The sequence below is a fragment of the Myodes glareolus genome, chromosome 1 (genome assembly GCF_982192425.1).
Source record: "Myodes glareolus chromosome 1, mMyoGla1.1, whole genome shotgun sequence".
NCBI classification, from domain to species: domain Eukaryota; kingdom Metazoa; phylum Chordata; class Mammalia; order Rodentia; family Cricetidae; genus Myodes; species Myodes glareolus.
In genome coordinates, this window is record NC_142026.1 from 33148160 (window position 1) to 33169755 (window position 21596).

General features: G+C 50.3%; 1 protein-coding gene across 1 annotated transcript in view; it reads left to right on the top strand.

The window, feature by feature from the left end:
- The window catches only part of Ramp1 (receptor activity modifying protein 1), a 48712-nt gene that overhangs the window by 6169 nt on the left and 20947 nt on the right, over positions 1–21596 (top strand). Inside the window, exon 2 of the mRNA XM_048441844.3 lies at positions 11574–11712. Coding sequence (XP_048297801.1) covers positions 11574–11712 — 139 coding nt within the window. The remainder of the gene's footprint in view (positions 1–11573; positions 11713–21596) is intronic.

The following is a 21596-nucleotide window of genomic DNA, read 5'->3' on the forward strand; positions in this document are numbered from 1 at the left end:
CGTGGGCTTGGGCTGGCTCCACTCCGCAGCTGCTGCTGTTCTTGGCAGTCCATCCCATAATACTAGCATCGCCAAAATGCTCAAGCCCCCAATGCGACTGAATCCACACCTTTACCAGCAGCCTCCCACAGCCTCTTCTCTGGGACCTCAGCCCTGCCACACAGCCCCAGGCCTCAGCTGCTCTCCATGACTCCCCCACGCCTTCAAAACCGATCCCACCTGGGTGACTCTTACGCTACGACGTTCAGCCGCTAGCATGAGACACAGCCTCCGCCCCTCTGGCCCACGGCTTCTGTGTGTTGATCCTGAGGAAACAGGCTCCCAGGTTTTCTGCCCTCCATAATGTTGGTCTCCTCTTGGTCACCCCTAACTTCGCAGCTCCAGCTGACATCCCCTGTCTCAGCAAAGCGACGGTTTCACTTCAGTGATTCGGGTCCCTCGTTAATCACAGCTGACCCTCTAGCCTGAGCTCTCCAGAACCACAGTTTCTTATTTCGAAATAGCCAATGGCCCCAATAGCGTCTTACTTCCCTCTGAAATTTCCCAAGCCAGGCCTCGCTCATCTGCACTGCTCCTGCATTTCTCTGCTTGGTTCTTAGAGCAGCTCACTGAGCTCCGAACACTCAATGACATTTCCAGGCAAAAGACTTCCCCAATCCTCCCCCAAATGTATGCCCATGTCTGTCACAGCAATATCCCATTCCTGGTGCCAATTTCTGTCTTATTTAGGTTTCTGTGAGTGTGATGAAACACTGTGACCAAAAGCAACTTGGGGAGGAAAGGGTTGGCTTCATCTTACAGCTTATAGACCCCCATTTAAGGAAATCAGGCAGTAACCTGGAGGCAGGAACTGACGCAGAGGTCTTGAAGAAATGCTGCTTTGGAGCTAGCTCCCCATGATGCTTTCCAAACAAGGATCCAGAGAGCCAGGACCACCAGCTCAAGGATGGCATACCCCACAGTAAGCTGAGGCCTCACACATCAATCATCGATCAAGCAAAATCCTCCACAGGAGAGTCTGCTGGGAGCATTTTCTCACTAAGGTTCCTGCTCCTCAAAAGACTCTAACCTGACTCAGACATAAAACTAGGCAGCATGGCTGATGTTTCGCCCCTGTGGCCAAATCCCTGACAAAGCCAACTTAAAGGAGGAAGGTTTATTCTGCCTCAGGCTTTCAGAGGTTTCAGCCTGTGGTCACTTGGCTGTATTACCACTGGACAGTGGTAGGGCAGAATATGGCGGCGGGAACATATGATAAACACGGCTACCCATCTCATGGCAGAAAGGAGGCTGAGGGAGATGGGGGGTGGGCCTAGGGACAGGCTCCAGCCCCTGAGGCACTCCTTCCTTCAGAGTTCCTATCATCTCCCAAGAGTCTATCAGATAGGATCCCACCCCTGCCCCAGCCCAAAGCCACACCTCGGTACTGCAGCACCGGTTCATCAGGACCTTCCACAGCCAAACTCCAGCACCTTCGATCTCTATCATGTGACATCTTCATGTGATCACGTCCTCCATCTATAAAGCTACAAGTCCCCTGCGCATCTAGGAGTGCTGTTTAGGCGGTCCCTTCTCTAACTCCTTCGTATCTGTGGATGTTTGCCTTTCTTGGTCCCATATTATGAACTGGCATCTTTATGTTTCAGGACAAACACTGCCTAGTATCCTAACACTTTTCCCTCTGAAAAGTCACCTGATCGATTTTTGTTGAATGCGTCCGCTCGTGTGAGTGGGCATGCTCAGTCTCCTGCTTGACTGAAGTCAGAGAGGTTTTGTCTGTCTTTTCCCCGCTGTTGGCATCTTCAGAGTTTTCTGTTTGTGGTTTCTGTTTTCTCTTTGACACAGAAACATTTGAGAAACAGTGTTTAAAACTCCCAGGGGCTCAGGCTTTGGGGATCCCAGACAGTCATTACTGATTTTATTGCACCCTGGTTGGGAGGGAGACATATCTGCCAGAGCCTCCCACTTAGAGTGACCTGGAGGTGACTTCTTACCCCTACACATTGACTTTTGTGAACAGCCGTGAGTCCCTGGGAAGAGCGCTGCAGTTTTGTGTTGGTTCCAGTCCTTTAATTAAAACTCCCAGCCACAGGGACGCTTAAAAATTGTTTTCCAAATGCTTTCTATGCCAAAGAGGAAATAGAAACCACAAACAGAAAATTCTGAAGATGCCAACAGCGGGCACAAGACAGACAAAACCTCCCCGAGTTCAGCCAAGCAGAAGACTCAGCATGCTCACTCACACGAGCGGATAAGACGTCCCTCGTGCTAGGTTAAAGATCGTAGTCCTGTGTCCTTGTGCACTTCACTTGTCCAGGCATATGAGCTTTGTAGACCCCACACTTAGGAACTCTCCATTCTTCCTGTCATGAAGCCTTGTGTGCAGGAGACAGATGGGGGCTTGTGCCCATAAAGCCCGACAGTCTCTGCAGCAGGGAGCGCAAAGCACCGCCTTCTCTACCCACACGTTGCTTGTGACATTTTACTTTTAATTGTGCATGTTTTAGTCACAGCTCTCTAGAGGAGCAGAACTGATAGAATGAATACATGTCATGAAAGGAGACTTACAGACTGATGTGGGCCTCGGGCGTTGGGTGGCTGACTGCATTCTGGAAAGAAGTGCCTGCTCGCTACTCAGACTGCAAAACTGGAAGCCTCAACAGTCCCAGTCTGGTTCCAAAGGCCTGAGACAGTCCCTGGAGAGCCTCTGGTCTTCAGTCCACATTGGACAGCCAAAAAAACCTGGAACCTATTGTCAATGAGAGATGGAGGTAAGGCCCGCGGTGGCAGCGGAGTAGATGTGCTCACCAGCACGAAGGGAAGGCAGGCCAGCAAGCATGGCTTTTCCCCAGGATCTCTTTATATCTGGGTCACAGCCGGAAGGCTTTTCTCTCCTCAGTTAATTCCTTTCCAAAAAAAAAATCCCTACACAGACCTACCCAGAAGCACTTCTCTTAGTTGATTCCAGATCCAATCAAGTTAATAACCAAGTTCCCTAAAGGACAACTGAGTTCACTTTCAAGTGTACAGTTACCTGCACCAACTGTATTCATGGAGTCTTCAGCTAGACACCTCCAGAATGACTGAAAAGCTGTCCTAATTAAACACTAACTACTGACTCCCCCTTCCTCCGTCTCCCAGCCACTGGCAGCCACCACTCTACTTTCCATCTCTCTGATTGTCTTAGTTAGGGTGTCGAAGGCTGTGGAGAGACACCATGACCATGGCAACTCTTATAAAGGAAACATTTAATTGGAGTGGTTTGCTCATAGTTCAGAGGGTTAGTGGCGGAATATGGCAGCGTGCAGGCAGACATAGTGCTGAAGAGGAGCTGAGTGTTCTACATCTTGATCCAAAGGAGAAAGGAAGTGAACTGACACTGGGCATAGCTTGAGCATAGAAGACCTCAAAGCCCACCCCACAGTGATGCACTTCCTGCAACGAATCACACCTCCTGATAGCGCCACGCTCTAAGCTTATGGGAGCCAGTTGCATTCAAACTACTACAATGATTTGGACTACAGTGGTACCTATGGAATAGAATCATGTGGAATTTATCCGTCAGCGTACATCCTCAAGGCTCATCCAGATTATAGTAGGAGTCTAGTTTTCCTTCCTCAGGACGGTCAAATAGAATTCCAGTGCCTAGACATACCACATCCCGATAATCTCTCCAGCCAAGGAAAGGCTGAGCAGCTTCTTGGTCCCTGCTAGCCATGCGGTGTGCAAACGCCTCTTTTGGATCTCTTGGATCCTCACTCAGAATAGGGGGTGTTGCATTACACGGTAATTTTGTCTTTGATCCTTTTAGGAGCCGCTGTGTTGTTTCCCACCGCAGCCCTGCCACCCCACGCCTCTCGCCCACAGCTTCCACTCTCCTCTCGTCCTCACCAGCAATTGTTATCTTCTGGCTTTCCGTTCCCAGCAGTCATCCTGAAGGCACCATTTGTGACTCTCTGGGTGAAATTGCACTTTGTCAGGGACCATATTGTGGTTTGTCAATTTTAAGTCTTGCATTGCTGGAACATTCCACTGCCCGTCTATGGGTCATTCTGAAGCCCCTTGCTACTTGCCGTGGCTCTTCTTCTTTGAATATTTTTAAAAATATTTTTACACATTTTTAATTAAAATAGAGTTATATCACTTTCCCCTTTCCTTCCTTCCCCAATCCCTCCCATATCCTCCCCATCGCAAATTCATAGCCTTTTTTTCTTCTTATTTTTGTTACGTGTGTGTGTGTTTACTGTATATACATGTGAACACAATTGTATAAATACAACCTGCAGAGTCTGATTTTGTTGTTTGTGTGTGTGTGGTTTCCTGGGAGTTTCACTTTGCATCGGATAACCAGTAAAGGGGTTCATCCCTGGGAGAGGCTGATTCTCCCTCTCCCAGCAGTCTTTTGACCTGGGTAGCATCTGACTTCTCCAAGGATCCAGAGGACACAGTCCACTCGCTTGCCTGGGTCTGGTGACCTTGGCTGATTGCTTCCCATCTCCTAGGCTCCTCATCAGGATGAAGGTAGCATGGGCTCACATTGCTGGGATAATTGTAAGGATTCTGAGCCCCCCATGCAGAACCATGTGGGACCTGAGGCACCATCAGCATTCTCTGGAAATTGTTAGCTCTTCTGGTTTAAAGAACTGTGCTTGGAGTTTAATCTAATCTTTTTTTCTATTTTCCATTGTTTACTCCTTCTAGGGAATGCCCTGTCTTGCCCTTCCTTCCTCCATCCTTCCCTCCCTCCCTCCCTCCCTTTCTCCCTTCCTCCCTTCCTTCCTTCCTTCCTTCCTCCCTCCCTTCCTTCCTTCCTCTCTTCCTTCCTAAGTTTTTTGATATGATATAGCATTTTTTTAACCTGACTTCATTCACAAGTTGATTATTGGTATATAGGGAGGCTACTGAATTTTTATGTTGATTTCGCTTTCTGGTGCTTTGCTACAAGTGTAGGTAAGATCTAAGATTTTCCTCATGGTCTTTTACATATAGGATCATGTCAGCTGAAAATAAAGATGCTTAGACCTCTCCCTATATCTTTATTGCTTTCTCTTATCACTCTAGCTATGACCTCATATTGAACAAAAGCAGTAAGATGAACACTGCTCACAGGCATTTGCCTGCATGCATATACATGGCATGTGTATACACACAGAGACACATAATAAAAAGGAGTGGACATAGTTGCCTCGTTCTGATGTTAGAGGAGATGCCTTCAACTTCCCTGCCTACAGTTTGCTGTATACAGCCTTTACCTGGTTAAGAGCTATTCCTAGTTTTCTCGTGAAGCAGAGCTGAACTTTCCCAAAGGCCTTTTCTCCATCTCCTGAGATGATCGGGTGATTTCTGTCCTTAAGTGTGTGTCTATGTTGTGTTATATGTATTGGTTTGCATATGCTGAACCAACCTTGCAGCCCTGAGTTAACTTGATTGTGACATATAATCTGTGTTCTTGAATTCTATATGCAGGGTTTTGGTTTTTTGAGGTTTTATTTTGGTTTGGTTTTTCAAGGCAGGGTTTCCCTGTCCTGATACTTTGTAAACCCGGCTGGCCTCGAACTCACAGAGATCCACCTACCTCTGCCTCCTGAATGCTGAGATTAAAAGCACACACCACCATGCCCAGTGTTTTATTGAGCATTTTCATGCCTATATTCATTAAGGAAAATGGACTATAGTTTTATTTTATTTGGAAGCAGGGGCCACATTATGTAGCCCTTGTTAGCCTGGGACTCACAGAAATCCAGCTGCCTTTACTTCCCACATGCTGGGTCTAGAGGTTAGAACATACTGGTGGGTCTGCTCAGCAGGTATACAAACACGTATTGTCCAGTCCGAGCAGTTGTATAGTTTCTGTGGTTTGTCTTCTTACTTATTTCTAGTTTTATTCCACTGCTACCTAGTAAGACACTAGACATTCCCAGCTCTGTTATGTTTGTTAAGACTTGCTTTGTGATCTCGAAGGTGGTCTGATCTAGACACAGTCCCTCGGGCTGCCAAGTTGTCTATTTTACATCCTCTACCAGGTAGAAGATTCCAGACAGGCCTCTTTTAAAAGCTGGGTTGCCAACACTGGTGTCAAATGATGAAAACCCTTGGTTCTCCTGGCACTGTGCAGGATGAGCCTTAGGGATGTCAGAGCCACCCACACGGACGGAAGATGCCCTGAAGACATGGTACAGGGGGAGAACAATGCAGAGGGTTATTATTCTCTTGGCTTCGTGCTCTCGGGACATCCTTGCTCCCATCATCCCCAGCTCCTCTGTGGCTCGTCTGTCACTGAGGGTTGTGAAGTGCGAGTGCTGTTGCCTGGTACCTGGAAACTGCCGGGCATCCCTGTGCTGTGGCCGTGGCCTTCATCTCCTGGGGCTCTCCTGTAGTCTCAGAGACTCTGGGGACAGAGGTTATCCTAGCCCTGGAGGTGGCTGCTGTCTGAGAGGCTCTGAGCCCACATCTCCAGGGCTTCGGAAGCAAGCTCACTTCAAGATGGTGGCCAGCATCACCGCTTCCTGATGCCCTAGACCTGTGGTAGCTTCTGTCTGTGAATGATGCTGCTTATGCTCAGTTGGGGCATTTCCCAGTAGTAGAGAGGAGCCAAGCTGAGGTAGGGAATTCTTCAGTATGCACAGCCTAAGGGTGTGCCTGTCCTGACAGGCAGCCGGCGGAGCCCTATTGCCTCAGTCTGGGTTTCAGAAGACAGGAGTCCTCAATGATTACATTTGCCAGCACACAGAATGGGCCTTATGGCTCTAAAGGGCGAGTTGAAAGCTTGGGGCAATTTTACCATTAACTGTTGCTCGTCCTGTAAGAAAAGATTAGACTTCTAAATAATCACGACTCTTCTGACTACAACATGAAGCTGCTCTCCAGATCTGCCTGCTGCAGAACTGCCCATGGCCACAATCTGGATATGGACTCTGCGCTCTCTAAGGTGGGAAAGAATGAGTCTAGCAGAAGGATGATGGGGCTGGGCATAGCAGGTCCCCCTTTAATAGGTGAGGGGGTGACTTAAGGAAAACAGGAGGAACAGGGGCCAGGCCAGGAAGACTCAGCTCTGCAGCCAGACCAGGGTGACACTAAAGCTAACCAGGAGATTTTGGTCTTGAAGGCAAAAGGGTGGGGAGTGGGGCTTTCCCCAGGGAGTGTGGAGCGGACGTAGTTGGTCCTTTCAGTTCCCAGTCTCTTAGCACCCTCTTCCCTGTTTGGAACCGTTTCTCCACGGGAGACATCACAGCCTCTCCGGACAACTGGCTCTGTGTGCATCTCTTGATGCCCTGGCCCCTTCACAGGAGACTTGGAAACACCGGGTCTCCGTAGTGGAACTCCTCAATGCTGATATCAGCACACACTGGGTCTAACACATGTCACCCAGAACCTTCCCTGAGGCATCCCCTTCTCTGCCCTAAATTTGACTTTTCCAGAACAGGAAGGAAGGCCACAGCCACTCTTGCTCCTCTGTTAGCTGGCCAGTCCCTTGCACCACAGATGACCTCAGGCATCCTGGCTTCCATCCCTAGCCATGTTCCTTGATATTCAAGGGTGGGTATCTCAGGCATTTGTTGGACATTAAGATGCCACTCTGCTGAGTGTTGCAGAGGACAACATGCCTGTGAGTCAGACATGAGTGGGAGGTAAAAGCATGGCAAAGGGGGTGCAGAGAACGGAACCTTTGTCCCCTCGCCGTGAACACCCAGGATGTGGTTGTGACTGTGGAGGATGTGGTGGCTTTCTCAATCTTTGGGCAACTGGAGGAGGACAGCTTGGAGCATAAGAGTTCATGGGAGAAGGGGTCAAAATGAGGTACAGGCCAAGTCTGGTTGCCGGGACTCGCAGAGTATTGGGGACAAATGGAGAGAGAATCCTTTGACCCCTCACATGAGGCTGCGGGTTCTCATCCAGCCTCAGGAGCTTGCTGTGTACCTGGTACTTCATGTCTACCACAGGAGATCCTGGTGGGACAGGAGTAGCAGGTTACCCCTTCCCCAGCCTCCCCTGATGCTGTCATAACTCTCGAGTGTGCACAGCTGGTTCAGAGGCAACCAGCTGCACTCACATTACCCACGTGGCCTGGGCATACATACACTGAGCTGCTGCTGCATGAGCTCACGTGGGTACGGAGACTTGCTGGGGAGTGGGGGTGGGGTCTTGCTACCTTCTGAGCTTCTCCCAGGCTCTGGGTGGGGGCCAGAGCACTGCCGGCAGCCCCTTCCGTGGCTCCTCACTAGTGGAGGTCACCTGTTGAAGGATGTATGTTCAGTCTTCTCTGGAGTACATCCCACCTGTCAGGTATTTCCACCTGTCAGTCTTTCCCTTGGGCAGGTCTCCACCCACGACCACTCCGGGGCTTTTCCTAAAAGTCCCCAGCATCTCCTTTTGTTTTCGGGACTCCGGTGTGTCCCAGCCCTTAGCCTCCTTCCTCACCGGTCCCCAGTTCGGAGCTGCGCCCATCTCTGCGCTAAACCCACTGTCCAGGCACAACCTCCAGGCTCTCTTTCTGAGCAGCTGACCTCCCAGGGTCCCCTGCCCTACCTGCCCTAGACCTTTGGGTTGGTGATGCCTACGGGGAGCCTCAGGCCAGCAGGCACTAGTCTGGTGGTGGGTCCTCCTGCAGTGAGAGAAAGCCCAGGCCTGCAGAACTCCACCACTGGGCCTCACACGGCTCCACACGCTGCTGCAGACAGGGCTCTTGTGTGTTAGTTGGGTTTTTATTTTTAATTGAACATAGGGCTTCCTCTTCATTGCTTTGACCGCACTGTCAAGATGTGGTCCAGGGGTTCCTGTCGCCATATGTGGAGGGCTCCTAGGCCCAGCTCACTTCCCAGGGAATTTACCGTCTACTCTTCTGCCCTGCTCTGTGCCACGCTGCCCACGTTTCAGAAACATTGGCCCTAACCATGCTGGGCTTCCTAGGTTCAGGTAGTCCTGTGCCAGCCCTTTCTCCTAGACCATGGTGGGACAAGCAAGTGAATGCAGGGATTGCTTTCTAGGGGATGCTCCAATTTCTGCTGTGTGGCTGGGCTCCACAACCCCCCCCCATGAATATCTCATGTTGCCTGGGGTCAGTCTGTCTTTGTGAGGTAGCTCTGATGCCTGTGGCCAGGACTCTTTCTCCTCCTGTTCCCCTCCCAACTTGAAACCCCTGACCCTCTGTGAGCTGATCCATGCATCTGCTGTGTCCATGGCTGCCGTGTCCAGGTCTGGGCTGGCAGGGGTCAGATATGCATCCATGGAACTCACCCTTCCATGTGTCCACCCTGTAATGTAATGTCTCTCTTCCGGCAGCACTGTAGACGGCACCCTCCAGTCCCTTTGTCCTCCGCCCCTCTCTTCCTTACCTGCCCTTCACGACAGCCTCAAAGGACAGGCCATACTCTTTGACTGTACTCCAAGCTCTCCTAGGATCTCATCTCAAACCAGGCAGCACCAGGACCACACCTTGGTCTGTGGGAGCTGGCCATGTTCAGCTCTGGTCTGCTCTGCCTCTGCACTGCTGAAATGTCAACTCACATCTGATGGGAGGCCTTGGTTTTCCCGACAGTAAATGAGCACAGTAATACTGCTTTTCAGCATGGAAGCGTACAAGAATATGTGGGACCCAACAGTTCAGCAAAGTCCAACACTGGACCCTCTGTGCTCTCTGGATCCTACAGGTCCTGGGTCTCCACCCTCTCCAGGCCATGTTCCCAAGCCTGGGACCTCCATCTGCCACCCATGGGCTCAGTTCTTGGGTCACCCATTGCTGCAGTGGCCTCCTTGGTTTCCAGGGCAGTGAGGAACAACTTGATGTTCTCCTGAGATGGGTTGCTAATGAGATGAGGCTTTCCCTCATCCCACATCTCTCTGGTGAGGACCAACAAGGATCCCATAGGACCCTACGCCGTCCTGGATTCCTTTGATTCCCAGGGATAGGAAATGACCAGACTGGTGAATGGAACTGGTCCCTATTGGAAGAAGATGACCAACCTGGTCTGGGACAGAGAAGGCTAGCAGGATAGCAGTCGGACTCTGAGCAAAGGTTTTAATGACTGGACTCCCAGCTTCCCCTCAAAGAGGCTAAGAATGGGCTTTCCATCCAAAGAGACCTGGCAGACGTGAGGGTAGCAGCCAAGGGAAGATACCCTCTCCATGAGCCCACATCCACCACGGTCAGTATTGAGCTCTGGGGAAGGTCACCTTTGAGTTTGTGCAATTGGAGCTTGGGGAGTCATTTTTGATCTTGTATTTTCATCAGACTAAAGAGGGAAGGCATTGTTCATATTACAGTTTTCCAGCTTGGTTTATGATTGGCAAACACCCAGGCACAAGGAGTGTGTTCAGGGACTGGGGTAGTGTGGTACCAGGACCCTCTTCTGCGGTCCCCCTGGGGCAGCAATGATTCCTCTCCTCATGTTTGGGGCACTACCTGACTGAGGTCAACCATCATTGAATTTGGAGGTTGGCAGGTCTGGGCTCAGTCCCAGCAAGCTGTGCCTGCTGCCTGGGTTTCCATGGCTATGCAGGTGTTAGGAGAAACATGTTGGGGATGAAACAGCATGAGGCCAATGCCTTGTGCCAATGCTTAGGGTAAGCGTGGAAAAATTGGAGGTCATCACCACCAGCAGAAAGTACATCCAAGGGTGTCATGGGTCCCACTGTCATTAGATGGAGCCTTCACAAATCCACAGAGTGACCAAGGAAAGAGTCCATTAGGAGCCTTGGGCACGGTGGTAGTTTGAGTTATCAACCTGACATGACAAATTTACCTGTGAAAAGAGTATCTTCTACATTGGGTTGGCCTGTGGGCATGTCTGTGGGTGGTTGTCTTAAGTTAGTTGATGTGGGATGACTCATCCCACCATGGGCCGCACCATTCCCTAAGCAAAGGGTCCTGGACTACGTAAGAGAAGAGGAACTGAGTAGAGGAACAACTAGTGTACATGGCTGCGTTCACTTCTGTCTGTTCTTGCCTATGGATGTGATGCGACCATCTGTGTAAAGCACAGCGTACACTCTGGTACGCAAGCCAGGAACCAAGCTAGAGACTTAAAAACACATACATACACACACACACACACACAGAGAGAGAGAAAGAGAGAGAGACAGACAGACAGACATGGGTCATCCTTGATACAAGAATGCCAAGTTTACTGTGCTCAGGGGAAGCTTATATAGGGCTCCTTAACTGATAGCCACGCCCCAGCTCTCGGGATCTTTCAGCTGCAGGCCTCACCAGAACCCACTGCCCTGCCATCAGGGTCCCATGCTCAGAGCAGCTGCAGGCACAGGTAAACAAGTTGTTTTGCTCAGTTCACTCCAGTAGGCCAAGGGTCTGAGGCGGGCAAAGAAAGTCAAGGGGCCAGGGGTCTGCAGCTCCCAACACATCTGTGCTAAGGTCCTTGCTCCCTGAGTTGCTTTTGTTGGAGTATTTTATCACACCAAAATGAATCCAGGACAGGTGCTCTCTCCTGGTCACACGGCACAGGCTTCTGGTGCTCGTGGTCCCTGGGATGGGCTGACCATGGGAGGGACGCAATGGGAGAGGCTGCCTCCCAGGAAGGAGACCCCGTAGGTAACGGCCCCTGGATGGTCTTTTGCAGCTCACCATGTCTTCATGGCCACTGCCTGCCGAGAGCCTGACTATGGCACCCTCATCCACAACCTGTGCTTCAGCCGCTTCCAGAAGAGCATGGACGCCATTGGGAAGACTCTGTGGTGTGACTGGGGAAAGACCATAGGGTGAGTCCTGCCGGGAGAGGAGGAGGCTGGGAGGCAAGCCCTCTCCTTTATGGTAGGGCATCAGGCCACTGGTCTGGGGGAAAGCTAGCGCCTAAAGGAACAGGATTGAGGACAAAGGGAGTACCAGTCATTGGCGGGTGGACATGAGCTTGAAGGTGGCAGGGCTGGGTAGCCATGGGTACCAGGAGGGCAGGAGATCGAGGGTTCAGATTAGATATCCATAGAAACCAGGTGTAGGAACCTGGGGCAGTTGAACCCCCATTCAACGCCAGAACCCCAAGTGGCTGTCTTGTGACAGAAGCCAGGCCTCCTTCATCCTGTTGTTTTGCCAGAGCTGTCCTCACTGTCTCTCTGTCTAGCCTACTTTGTTCTGGGTTTAGAACTGCAGGTGGCTCCCATTGGACCTTTGCCTGTCAGACCCAATTTTTCATCCCAAAGGCCCTTCTTCCAAGCACTGTGTTTGCTCCCCGGCTCTTACACCCCAGGCACCCCAAAGCAGGCTTGGAGGTTCTCCCTGGCAGGGCCTTTCCATCAGCAAGAACAAGGATCAAAGCTTGGTGTGTCCACAATGCGTTCTCTAGGCTTTGTTTCTACTTTATTGTGTATGGTTGGGAACATCCTGGGACTCCAGTGGGTAAGCTGGTAAGTGTAGGGGTGTGTGTGTGTGTGTGTTCCACCAGCTCCATGTGGAATTAGAGTTTTACGAAACCCAGGTCTAGAAGCTCCGCCCTCAGACAATAAGTGTTCAAGAGACGAATATTAGAGATGAAAAGAGCCTTTGACAGGGCCCCAGAACAGAAGAAAAGGGTCAGCTTCTCCAGTGCAGGAAGTCAGGACGGGAATGTCAACAAAGAAACTGATAAGAGGCAGGGAGCGGGTGCTCATGTCTTTTCTGGGAATTGACAACACTCTTCTAGAAACTCAGCTGCTGCTGCTGCCATCACCACAGCTGCCTCCTCTTCCTCCTCCTCCTCTTCCTCCTCTTCCTCCACTTCCTCTTCCTCCTCCTCCTCCACCTCTTCCTCTTCCTTCTTTCTAGTTTCTGATCAGAGAAGCTGGTAGGTGTCTTTAGCCTCAAAAGAAAAATCAGCATCCTGGCAAATCTAGGTCATTCTGTACTACAGCCTGAACAAAACGCTTTTCAAACGATCCACATAACAACCACATATAGAGCTAACGTGGAATGTGACCCAGAGCTTGAGACAGCAAAGGAGAAAGACGCATTATGAAGGCAGAGACATCAGCCTCCTCCCCAGACCCAGACCCTTCGCATCTACAAGTCAAGGGAAATCTGTGTTGTCTGCAGAAGCCCCTCAGGTCCCTGGGAAGCTATCTAGGCAGCAGCTACCACCGTGCAGCAGAGCGGTTGTCTGCAACTGAGCTCACAGGAACCCAGCTCTACGGCCTCTAAACCGTGCAACCTAGTCAACTACAAGCTAGTGAAACCAGGGATCTGTCTAGACTTTTCTCTGGTGGCGCAAAGAGGTTCATGATGAATGGACTGTGACCTAGCTGTGACAGGCAGCCTGGTGTCTGAATGGATGCTGAGGCTGCCTGAGGCCATTCCACAGAACAGGGTTTTTCTCCATCACCGGGACAATACATAGTAGGTGTGTAGTCTCGGTGTTCTGTGATAACAGGCAACTCTCTTCAGTGCCCGGGAGAAAAGGGAGGGAGTCCTAGAGAGCGGATTTGTGGAGGGGAAGAGGAGGGGGACAGGAAGTTTCCCTTGGGACAATCTCTTAGAGCAAAGGGGGAGCCAGTGTCAGTCACAAAGAGAAAGCTTGGAGATGTCTCCAGAGGCACAGGCCTCGACTGGGTTTCTGCTGGAGGCCAGACATGTCCTGTGGGATGATAAGGCCTTCGTGTGAGCTGAGCTCCAGAGTCTCCCTGGTAGAGGGAGGCTGGAGGGTGTGGGGTGTGGAAAACAGGTTCATGGGACCTACTTTCCCTTGTGAACCTGGGTTCAGACTTATCTCACCCTCGGGCCCTCCCTGCCCTGCAGAGGCTCCTTTCCTCTTACTGATGACAATGTCCTTGTCCTCCCCTTGACAAAGGGGACAGAGCCTTTGTCTTCTTCCCTGTGAGTCTATGGTTCTCCCCAGCAGAGTCTATGGTTCACGCACACTTGCTGAAGACAGTCTTTACCTTGGAGTCGAGAACGGAGAAATTAGTTCTATGTTGTTGCTGGGACAAAAAAATAATCAGATGTAAAGCAACTTAGGGGAGAAAGGGGCTTATTCGGCTTACAGTTCCAGGTTCCAATGATCGCTGTAGGAAGTTCACATCTTTGTCATCCCCAGTCAGAGCAGAGAGAAACGAACGCATGCACGCTCACTTGCTAGCTTGCTAGCTTGCTTGGCTCAGCTCGATTGCCCCACTCTTACACAGTTCAGTGTCTCCTGCCTAGGGAGTGATGCTGGGTCTTCTTACATCAATTAGCAATCCAGATAATTCTCCCCCACAGGCCAACCTGATCTGGACCATGCCTCAGTTAGGACTCTGTTTCCAGATGTCTACAATCATGGTTCAAAACTAAGGTCTGAATTGTGCACCAGTCCTCCATCCCTTCTGTCCAAGTCCAGGATGGGGAGTTGTCCCCAGCTCAAATGGGCTATAGAAACTCAAGCCTTTCCGCTCAGGACATGCATCCCTGTAGACACAGGTGTCCAAAGGCCCCAAGGCAAGCACCACAGGGTGTGGTGAGGGGGGCCATTTAGGGTCTTTATCCATCATCTTATTACTTTGCCCTTCTGGGCTGCTTAGAGACATCTGGCCTCCTCTTCTAAACCGAGGAATGAATCAGGAGTTGGAGAAGGAGAAGGGACAGGTCGTTAAAATCAGAACAACCTGTTCTTGGGGCTAATTGGCTTCCTGCCTCAGCTGAGCAGTTTGTATTTAAATGAAAGTTGCATTTATTACGATCCAGGGAAGACACAGGAGGACCCTGAGGAAAAACACTCACTGCCTCCCCCACATGGATCAGTGATTACTCACATGTGCAGACTGCCAGCGAGGGGAATCCTGGCAGAGATGGCAGAGACATAGGCAGGGTGGCACAAGGATGTTCTGAAGAAGAAGGGGCTGCGGGCTATAGATGTGAAAAATAGGAATGATTAGCACCAAGCCAAGGAGACGTGGCCATGGTCAGAACTAGGGACTGTGCCGCTGGGAGAGTCCACGTCACAGCAGCCCAACAGCAGACCTCAGGCCTGCAAGCTCCAGGTCTGTGCTCTACAGTGATGGCCCCAGGCATGCCCCTGCCTCATCTCTGGGTACCTGTGAGTCTGTTGTATCCCATAGTGAGGGAAGTTAAATTTCAGGGAGGAACTGAAGACACTGAGTCTGCTGTCTAGAATGTGGAGAAATCATTCGGAAATACCCAGGTGGACAGGATTAATCCAGGGCTCCCTAAATTGATGCAGGTGCTTGCATTGTAGAACTTTCAAACTGACTTTGCTCTTTGCCACTGGTCCTTGTCTGAGCACTTCCTTGCTTTCCCAGGTTTATCTTTTAAGGTCCAGATGAGGATTCAGCCATTTGTTCAAGGACCCCTCATTGCTCCTGTCAGGCTTTGAAATTTAGGAACCCAGATATGCATATTAGAGTCCACACATATACAACCCCATATTGTGCATGTGCATACATGTGTGTACACATGCAGACACAGGATTAGATGGAACCAGTGTAACTGCATAGAATTAAAAGAAAATATGGCTAGCTCCTCTTTGTAGGGACTTTAAGAGCTGGCTATGGGGCTGGGGAGATGGCCCAGTGGGTAGGAGCCCTTGCTGTGAAAGTATAAGGACCTGATTTTGGATCTCCAGGACCTTGTTAAAAAAAAATCATGACTGCACACACTTGTAACCCCAGCACTGGAGGGAACAGAGACAGGAGAATTGCTGGGGCTTTCTAGATGCTGGCTTAGTTGGTGGAGGAAACAGTAATAGACCCAGGCTCAATGAGAGATCTTGTCTCAAAGGAACGAGTGGGAGAGAAATAGAGGAAGACAGCTGGCTGCTCAGGCCTTTGGTTTCTTATATACACAGGCACACCGACACCAAAAAAATTAATAATAATAACTTTAAAAAAAGAATTTGAGGTCTGAAGAGATGACTCAGTGATTAAGAGCACTTGTTGCTCTTCTAGAGGACCCAAGTCAGACTCACAACATCCACACTGGGTAGCTTATAACTGCCTGTAATCCCAGCTTCAGGAGGTCTGACACCCTTTTCTGGCCTCCTTTGATACCCACACATATGTGGCATACACACACAAACACATACACACACATGCATACACACGCATGCATGCATGCATGCATACACATGCACATGAAAGAATTGGCCTACAAAGAACCCATGGGACAGGCAGAAGGCTGAGAATGTCTACAATAGAGCTTACTGCTATGTGGACTCAGCCTCAGAGTTGAATTTCTTCCCATGGACCAGATTAAAGCCAACCACATCACCAGGATTACTCCCTGGATCTCAGACACTAAACATACTTCCCAAATTCCCTCGATGGCACCCAGAGTGGTGGTTGGTTTTGCTAACTGGGTCCTAGGCTTGGCCATGTGGACACAATTGGTGATGTGAGAGCTTCCTCCTGCCCTCTGCCCTTTTCTCATTCTCTATACCCACCCACTTCCTATGGTGAATGTCCTGTTGCCCCCTCCTGTTTCCTTCCTGTGTTCCTTTTGCACAAATGGGCAGGTGCGTGCATTTTTCTTCTATCTTCATCTTACACAAGGGACAGCATGTCATGGCTCCCCTTGCTGTTTAGATCGTGTGTTTACTTAGCAATGTGTTCTGGAACTTCCTTCCTGGCAGGGCATGAAGAGTTGCTCTGTTTTCATAACTGCCTAGTATTCCACTGTGCAGTTTCTCAGCTGTGGGGAGTCAGCTTTTCACTCAAACAGCGCTGGCTGGCAGAGGCTGTCTGTGCCCGCCACCCCCTCACTGTTGGGCCGATACCTGGGCTCACAGGGTCAGAAGGTGGTGTCCTGAGAACTACAGTCTCCTGTGCCAGGGGCACCTGTGCCCCCAAGGCTTTTCCAGCAGATTGAGCTGCCCTGCTTAAACTGTCACTGTCTGAGAAGTGACGTCTCTGGTTATGATGAATCTGAACATCGTACATGTTTCAAGGGAAATTCTTTCTGCAACTTGTTTGTCCAGCTCTTTTTTAAAAATTGTGTTTCCAGTGCTTTCTAGGATCTATGAATACTAAGGAGAATCCAGCATGTCTTCCTGACCTCTTCCAGTTATCAGTCATCTTTTGGCGTACTTTTTGGTGACATACATTTTTTTTGGAGGGGGCTGTTCAAGACAGAGTTTCCCTGTGTAACAGCCCTGGCCATCCTGAAACTCTCTTTGTAGACCAAGCCGGCCTCGAGCTCACAGAGATCCACCTGCCTCTGCCTCCTGAGTGCTGGGATTAAAGGAAGGCACCACCACCGCCCGACAGCAACATGAATTTTCTAACGCAGGCAGGTTTGTTACTCTTCCTCATGGCTCAGTTCGAGACAAGGCTGGAAAAAGCCCTTCCTTACACTGGCTTTTCCTCGAACTTACACAGTTCTGCTGGCTGCAGCCACATCCGTGTCAGGCTGGAGTTTATCCCTGTGCATGGATGTGAACTGGGAATCAAATCCCATCTTTTCCTAGGTTGTTTCTTTAATTGCAAAATCTGTCTTTCGGCTGGTGGCTTTAGAGGTGTGTCCTATAGGACACAGAAATATGGTGGGAGGGTTGGTGTTGTTTCAAACCAGCCAGATCTGAGTCTGCCTGATAGCCTGCAGTCCTTGACAAACCAGGCTGAAAGGAGGACCCGTGCTGGAGGGAGGAAGCCATTGAATTACTTTTAAAGTACTCTGTGGCTCAGGGGTGTGGCTCAGTGGTGGAGCATGTGCCTGTGCCTGGAAGGGCCTAGAAGGCTCCATCCCAAGCTACACACATGCATATGCACACATTTACACACACACATACGCTTATATGAACACATGTGCACTCAAAAAGGGGACAAAGCTCTGTGTGTCAAAGAGACAGAAATTGCCAAGTAACAGCACAGAGCAGCCAAGAGCATTCAGTGTAGTTTCTGACCAGCAGAAGGCTGCTCATCTCAACCTCTGGCCTGATTTGATTTTCCATGGTCAAGGTATGCAACAATTTGGGGCTTCATTTTTTTTTTGAGACAGTCTTACTCTGTAGTCTAGGCTGATATGAACCATGCTACATTGACCTGGCTGGTCTTGAACTTGTGACAATCCTCTCAGCTCCTCCCTGAGTGCTGGGAATACATACCTGGCAAGGTATGCAACCATTAAAGTTACCTGCATGCCTAGCTACTCACATCAGCCCAGGGCTCAACAGCATCCCTCCACTTTGACTGTGACACCTCCTACCCCCACCCCACAGCCCTGCTTTTCATCTGTTACTTTCTGGGTGGATCTTTCAGGATGCCTGTCAGGAGAGAGGTTCAGGATCACCCTGAGTCCTTGGCAGCAGCTTAGGGCATCTCAGGGTCAGCAGCACCCAGCAAGTACCTGCAAGCACATGAACTCAGCCCCAGACCTCACTGTGTGCTGGGCTGAGAGCTGTCATTACCATGTTATCTCATTAAACCACAGCCACGGTCTTCTAATGGAAACATAATGTCATCTAGCATATTGACTGGGAATCTAATCCAACTGGAGAAGGTAAAAAGAACATGGGAAAAAGTGTCATGGGAAACTCACTACCAGAGACATTGCTGCAGGTGTTGGGAAAGAGAGGAGTCAACACAGCAGAAGGGTCTGGAATGTGCCAGATCCAGCTAGAAAGTAGGTGCTTTGTTGCTTTATGACCTATTTTAAAATTTTTATTTATCATTATTTGTGTGTGTGTGTGTGTGTGCGTGCGTGCGTGCGTGCGTGCGCGCGCAGGCATCTATGCCATGACCCTTTTGTGGAGGTCAGAGGACAACTTGCTGAATTTGGTCCCCTCCTTCTACCATGTGAGTCCTAGCAACTGAACTCAGGTGCCTCTACCCACTGAGCCATCTTGTCAACCCTAACCTATTTTTTTTAAGCCAGGTGGGCACTGTGTGACATTTGATATGCAGGCACTTTGTGTAATGCATAAGTCAGGTTAAACATCTGTCTCAAGCATTTGTTCTCTCTCTCTCTCTCTCTCTCTCTCTCTCTCTCTCTCTCTCTCTCTCTGTTTTCCAGGACAAGGTTTCTCTGTGTAGCCCTGGCTGTCCTGGAGCTTCCTCTGTAGACCAGACTGGTCTTGAACTCAGAGATCACCTGTCTCTGCCTCCTCCTGAGTGCTGGGATTAAACATGTGTCACCACCACTGGGTACTGGGTTCATTCCTCCCTCCCCTTAAACAGTTACAATGGTTACTGCTCTCTCTAAGTGCCCTACTGCGCAACCACAGGTCAACATTCCTTGCTCCTAGCCTTCCTTATTACTTAACCCCAATCTTTCCCCATTCCTCCCTGCCCTGTGTGCCCACCATTTTATCGTGAGCCCCCTACTCTCATCTGTCTTGTGGCTCGTGTGTGAGATCCCATGTGTGAGTGAGATCACGTGTGTGTCTTTCTGTGCCTGGCTTACCTCACTTATGGATTCAGTTCCACCTCTGTCAAAAATGGTGACACTTGGTTCTTCCCAATGGCTGAATAGTGTCTAGTCACGTGTTTGTATCATGTTATATTTACTCAGTCATCCAATGGTGGAAGCTTCGGGTCTCTCTGTTCCTCAGCTGGTGTGTGAAACGTGAGCTCAGATGGCTATTTGACATTTCTAGACAAATCGGAAATAGAACTGCTGGACTGTATAGAACTTCTGTCTTCAATTTTTCAAAGAAAATTGGTTTCTCACCTCATGAGAAATACCAAGTGGATGCTCTGTTTTTCTGTCTATTGCCATAGTAAGGAGCATGTCCCAAAGCAGCTCAGGGAGGAAAGGGTTTATTTCAGCTTATAGTTTATAGTCCATCTTCCAGGCAAGCCAGGGCGGCAGCTCAAGCAAGGCGCGAACCTGGATGCAAGAACTGAAGCAGGGGCCGTGGAGGAGTGGCTTGCTCTCCGTGGCTTTCTCAGCTCTCCCAGGACCACCTGCCCAGGCTGACACCACCCACCGTGGGCTGGGCCCCACATCAATCATTCATCAAGAAAATCCCCCCCCAGGCTCGCCTACAGGCCAGTCTGAAGGAAGCATTTCCTCCGCTGTGGCTTTGCTTTCCCAGATGACCTAGTTTGTGTCAGACTGGCAGAAGAGCGAACCAGCACAGTTGGTTCAGAGGGGAAGTACCACTGCTCTTTCCTTCCTGAACAGCTTCAGGCTGTGAGACGCCGTCTTAGGTGAGAGAAGATGCTAGAGACAGATAGCATCTAGACAGGGCCACCACCTGCCATGGCCCGCTCACCAGAACTCAACGGCACCCCAGAGCATGGCTACCTTCCTGGCAGGCAAGGTACCTGCTCTCTACAGAAGCCATCAGAGTTTGTAATTGCAGGCCCTATCTGTCCTGATTCCAGGGGCCCGGTTCTCCAAGGGCCTGTCAGAATCTGTGAAGCTGAGAATCCAAGGCTGTCCCCAGGGCTGTGGCTCTGGCTCACTGACCCCAATCAGAGTCATGAAGACCCTCCAGTTGGCCTACAACCTTTGGAGTTACGGGTAGGGCTGTCTGGGTCCCCAGGAATAAGGTTGGCCATGCTATGGATTAACAGAAGAACAAATGTCAGAGACCTGCCGTTCGTGGCTACCCAGGATCCTATGCTCTGAGTAGGAGACACCATATCCAGATCACCATTTTAAATCTTTGATTTAGGCAGGGTGCGACAACCCGTGTTCCCTGTTTGGACCTGCTGCCTACCCTGCTTTGCTGGAGCACACAGCCTCCTTTGTGTGTTCAGGGCAAGTGTTGAGGCAGGAAACTCTCTCAGCTCCCAGCAGTCCAGAGAAGCTGCCTATGTTTTGAATTTCAGCAGGAATGGAGCAGGAAGCTTTTTCTTAGACATCCAAAAGCTCCAAAAAGGCAATCGAGCAGCAGTCAGTGAGCTTCTCCAGGCTCCTGCTCTACTTGTGTTACACAGGGTAGTAAGATTAAATTTCCCCCATGTGTTCCACATGGCAGCCATGTTGCCAGAAGCTTGACACAGGAGGCTACCCACTGGCTTGCATCCCTCCCACCCTGCCACCCTGGGACTATCTCTGTTACTATGGGGATGTACCCACAGAGGCATTCACCCTAGAACTTACCATGAGCCAGTGAGTACTGAGGTCACATTTGTGCTGAGCCTAGTAGCTATGGGGCTGACGACCTCGTGTGTGATGGTGGGAAACTGGGGGTACTATGAAAGGGCTTCCTGGCTTAGCAGGACCAATGAATGGGTACCCTGGGAAGTCATGTGTCGCAGGATCTAAAGCAGGCACTGTGTAGACCAAGGCCACTCCCTACCCACTACCATACTGTCTTTCCTGGCTCTGTGTTTCCCTTTGGCAGAGTAAAGGCAGCGAAACAAACCTTACCTGCCTCAAAGACAACCAGTTGAGCTGTAGAAATAGTTAACGATGTGTTTCGTGGCTTACGACACTAGTACCCTGCCCACCCGTACCTGTGGTCCAGATCTAGGTCTAGACAATGAAACTATACTTTAAGGGTGGGGCTTTCTGGGGGAAGAAGGAAGGCACAGCCAGGGGCTTTCTGCATCCAGGTCTAGACTCACAAGAGAGGCAGAGAGGAAGCAGAGGATACCATCTGCACCATGCGCCAGATCAACCCTGCGGCTGACAGTGGGTACAGAGGAGGCGCTGCCAGAGACCACTGTCCAAGCCGAGTTCAGTCGTTATGGCTCACAGTCTACCCCGCCCAGGTCCGTTTTCCCCCTGCCGG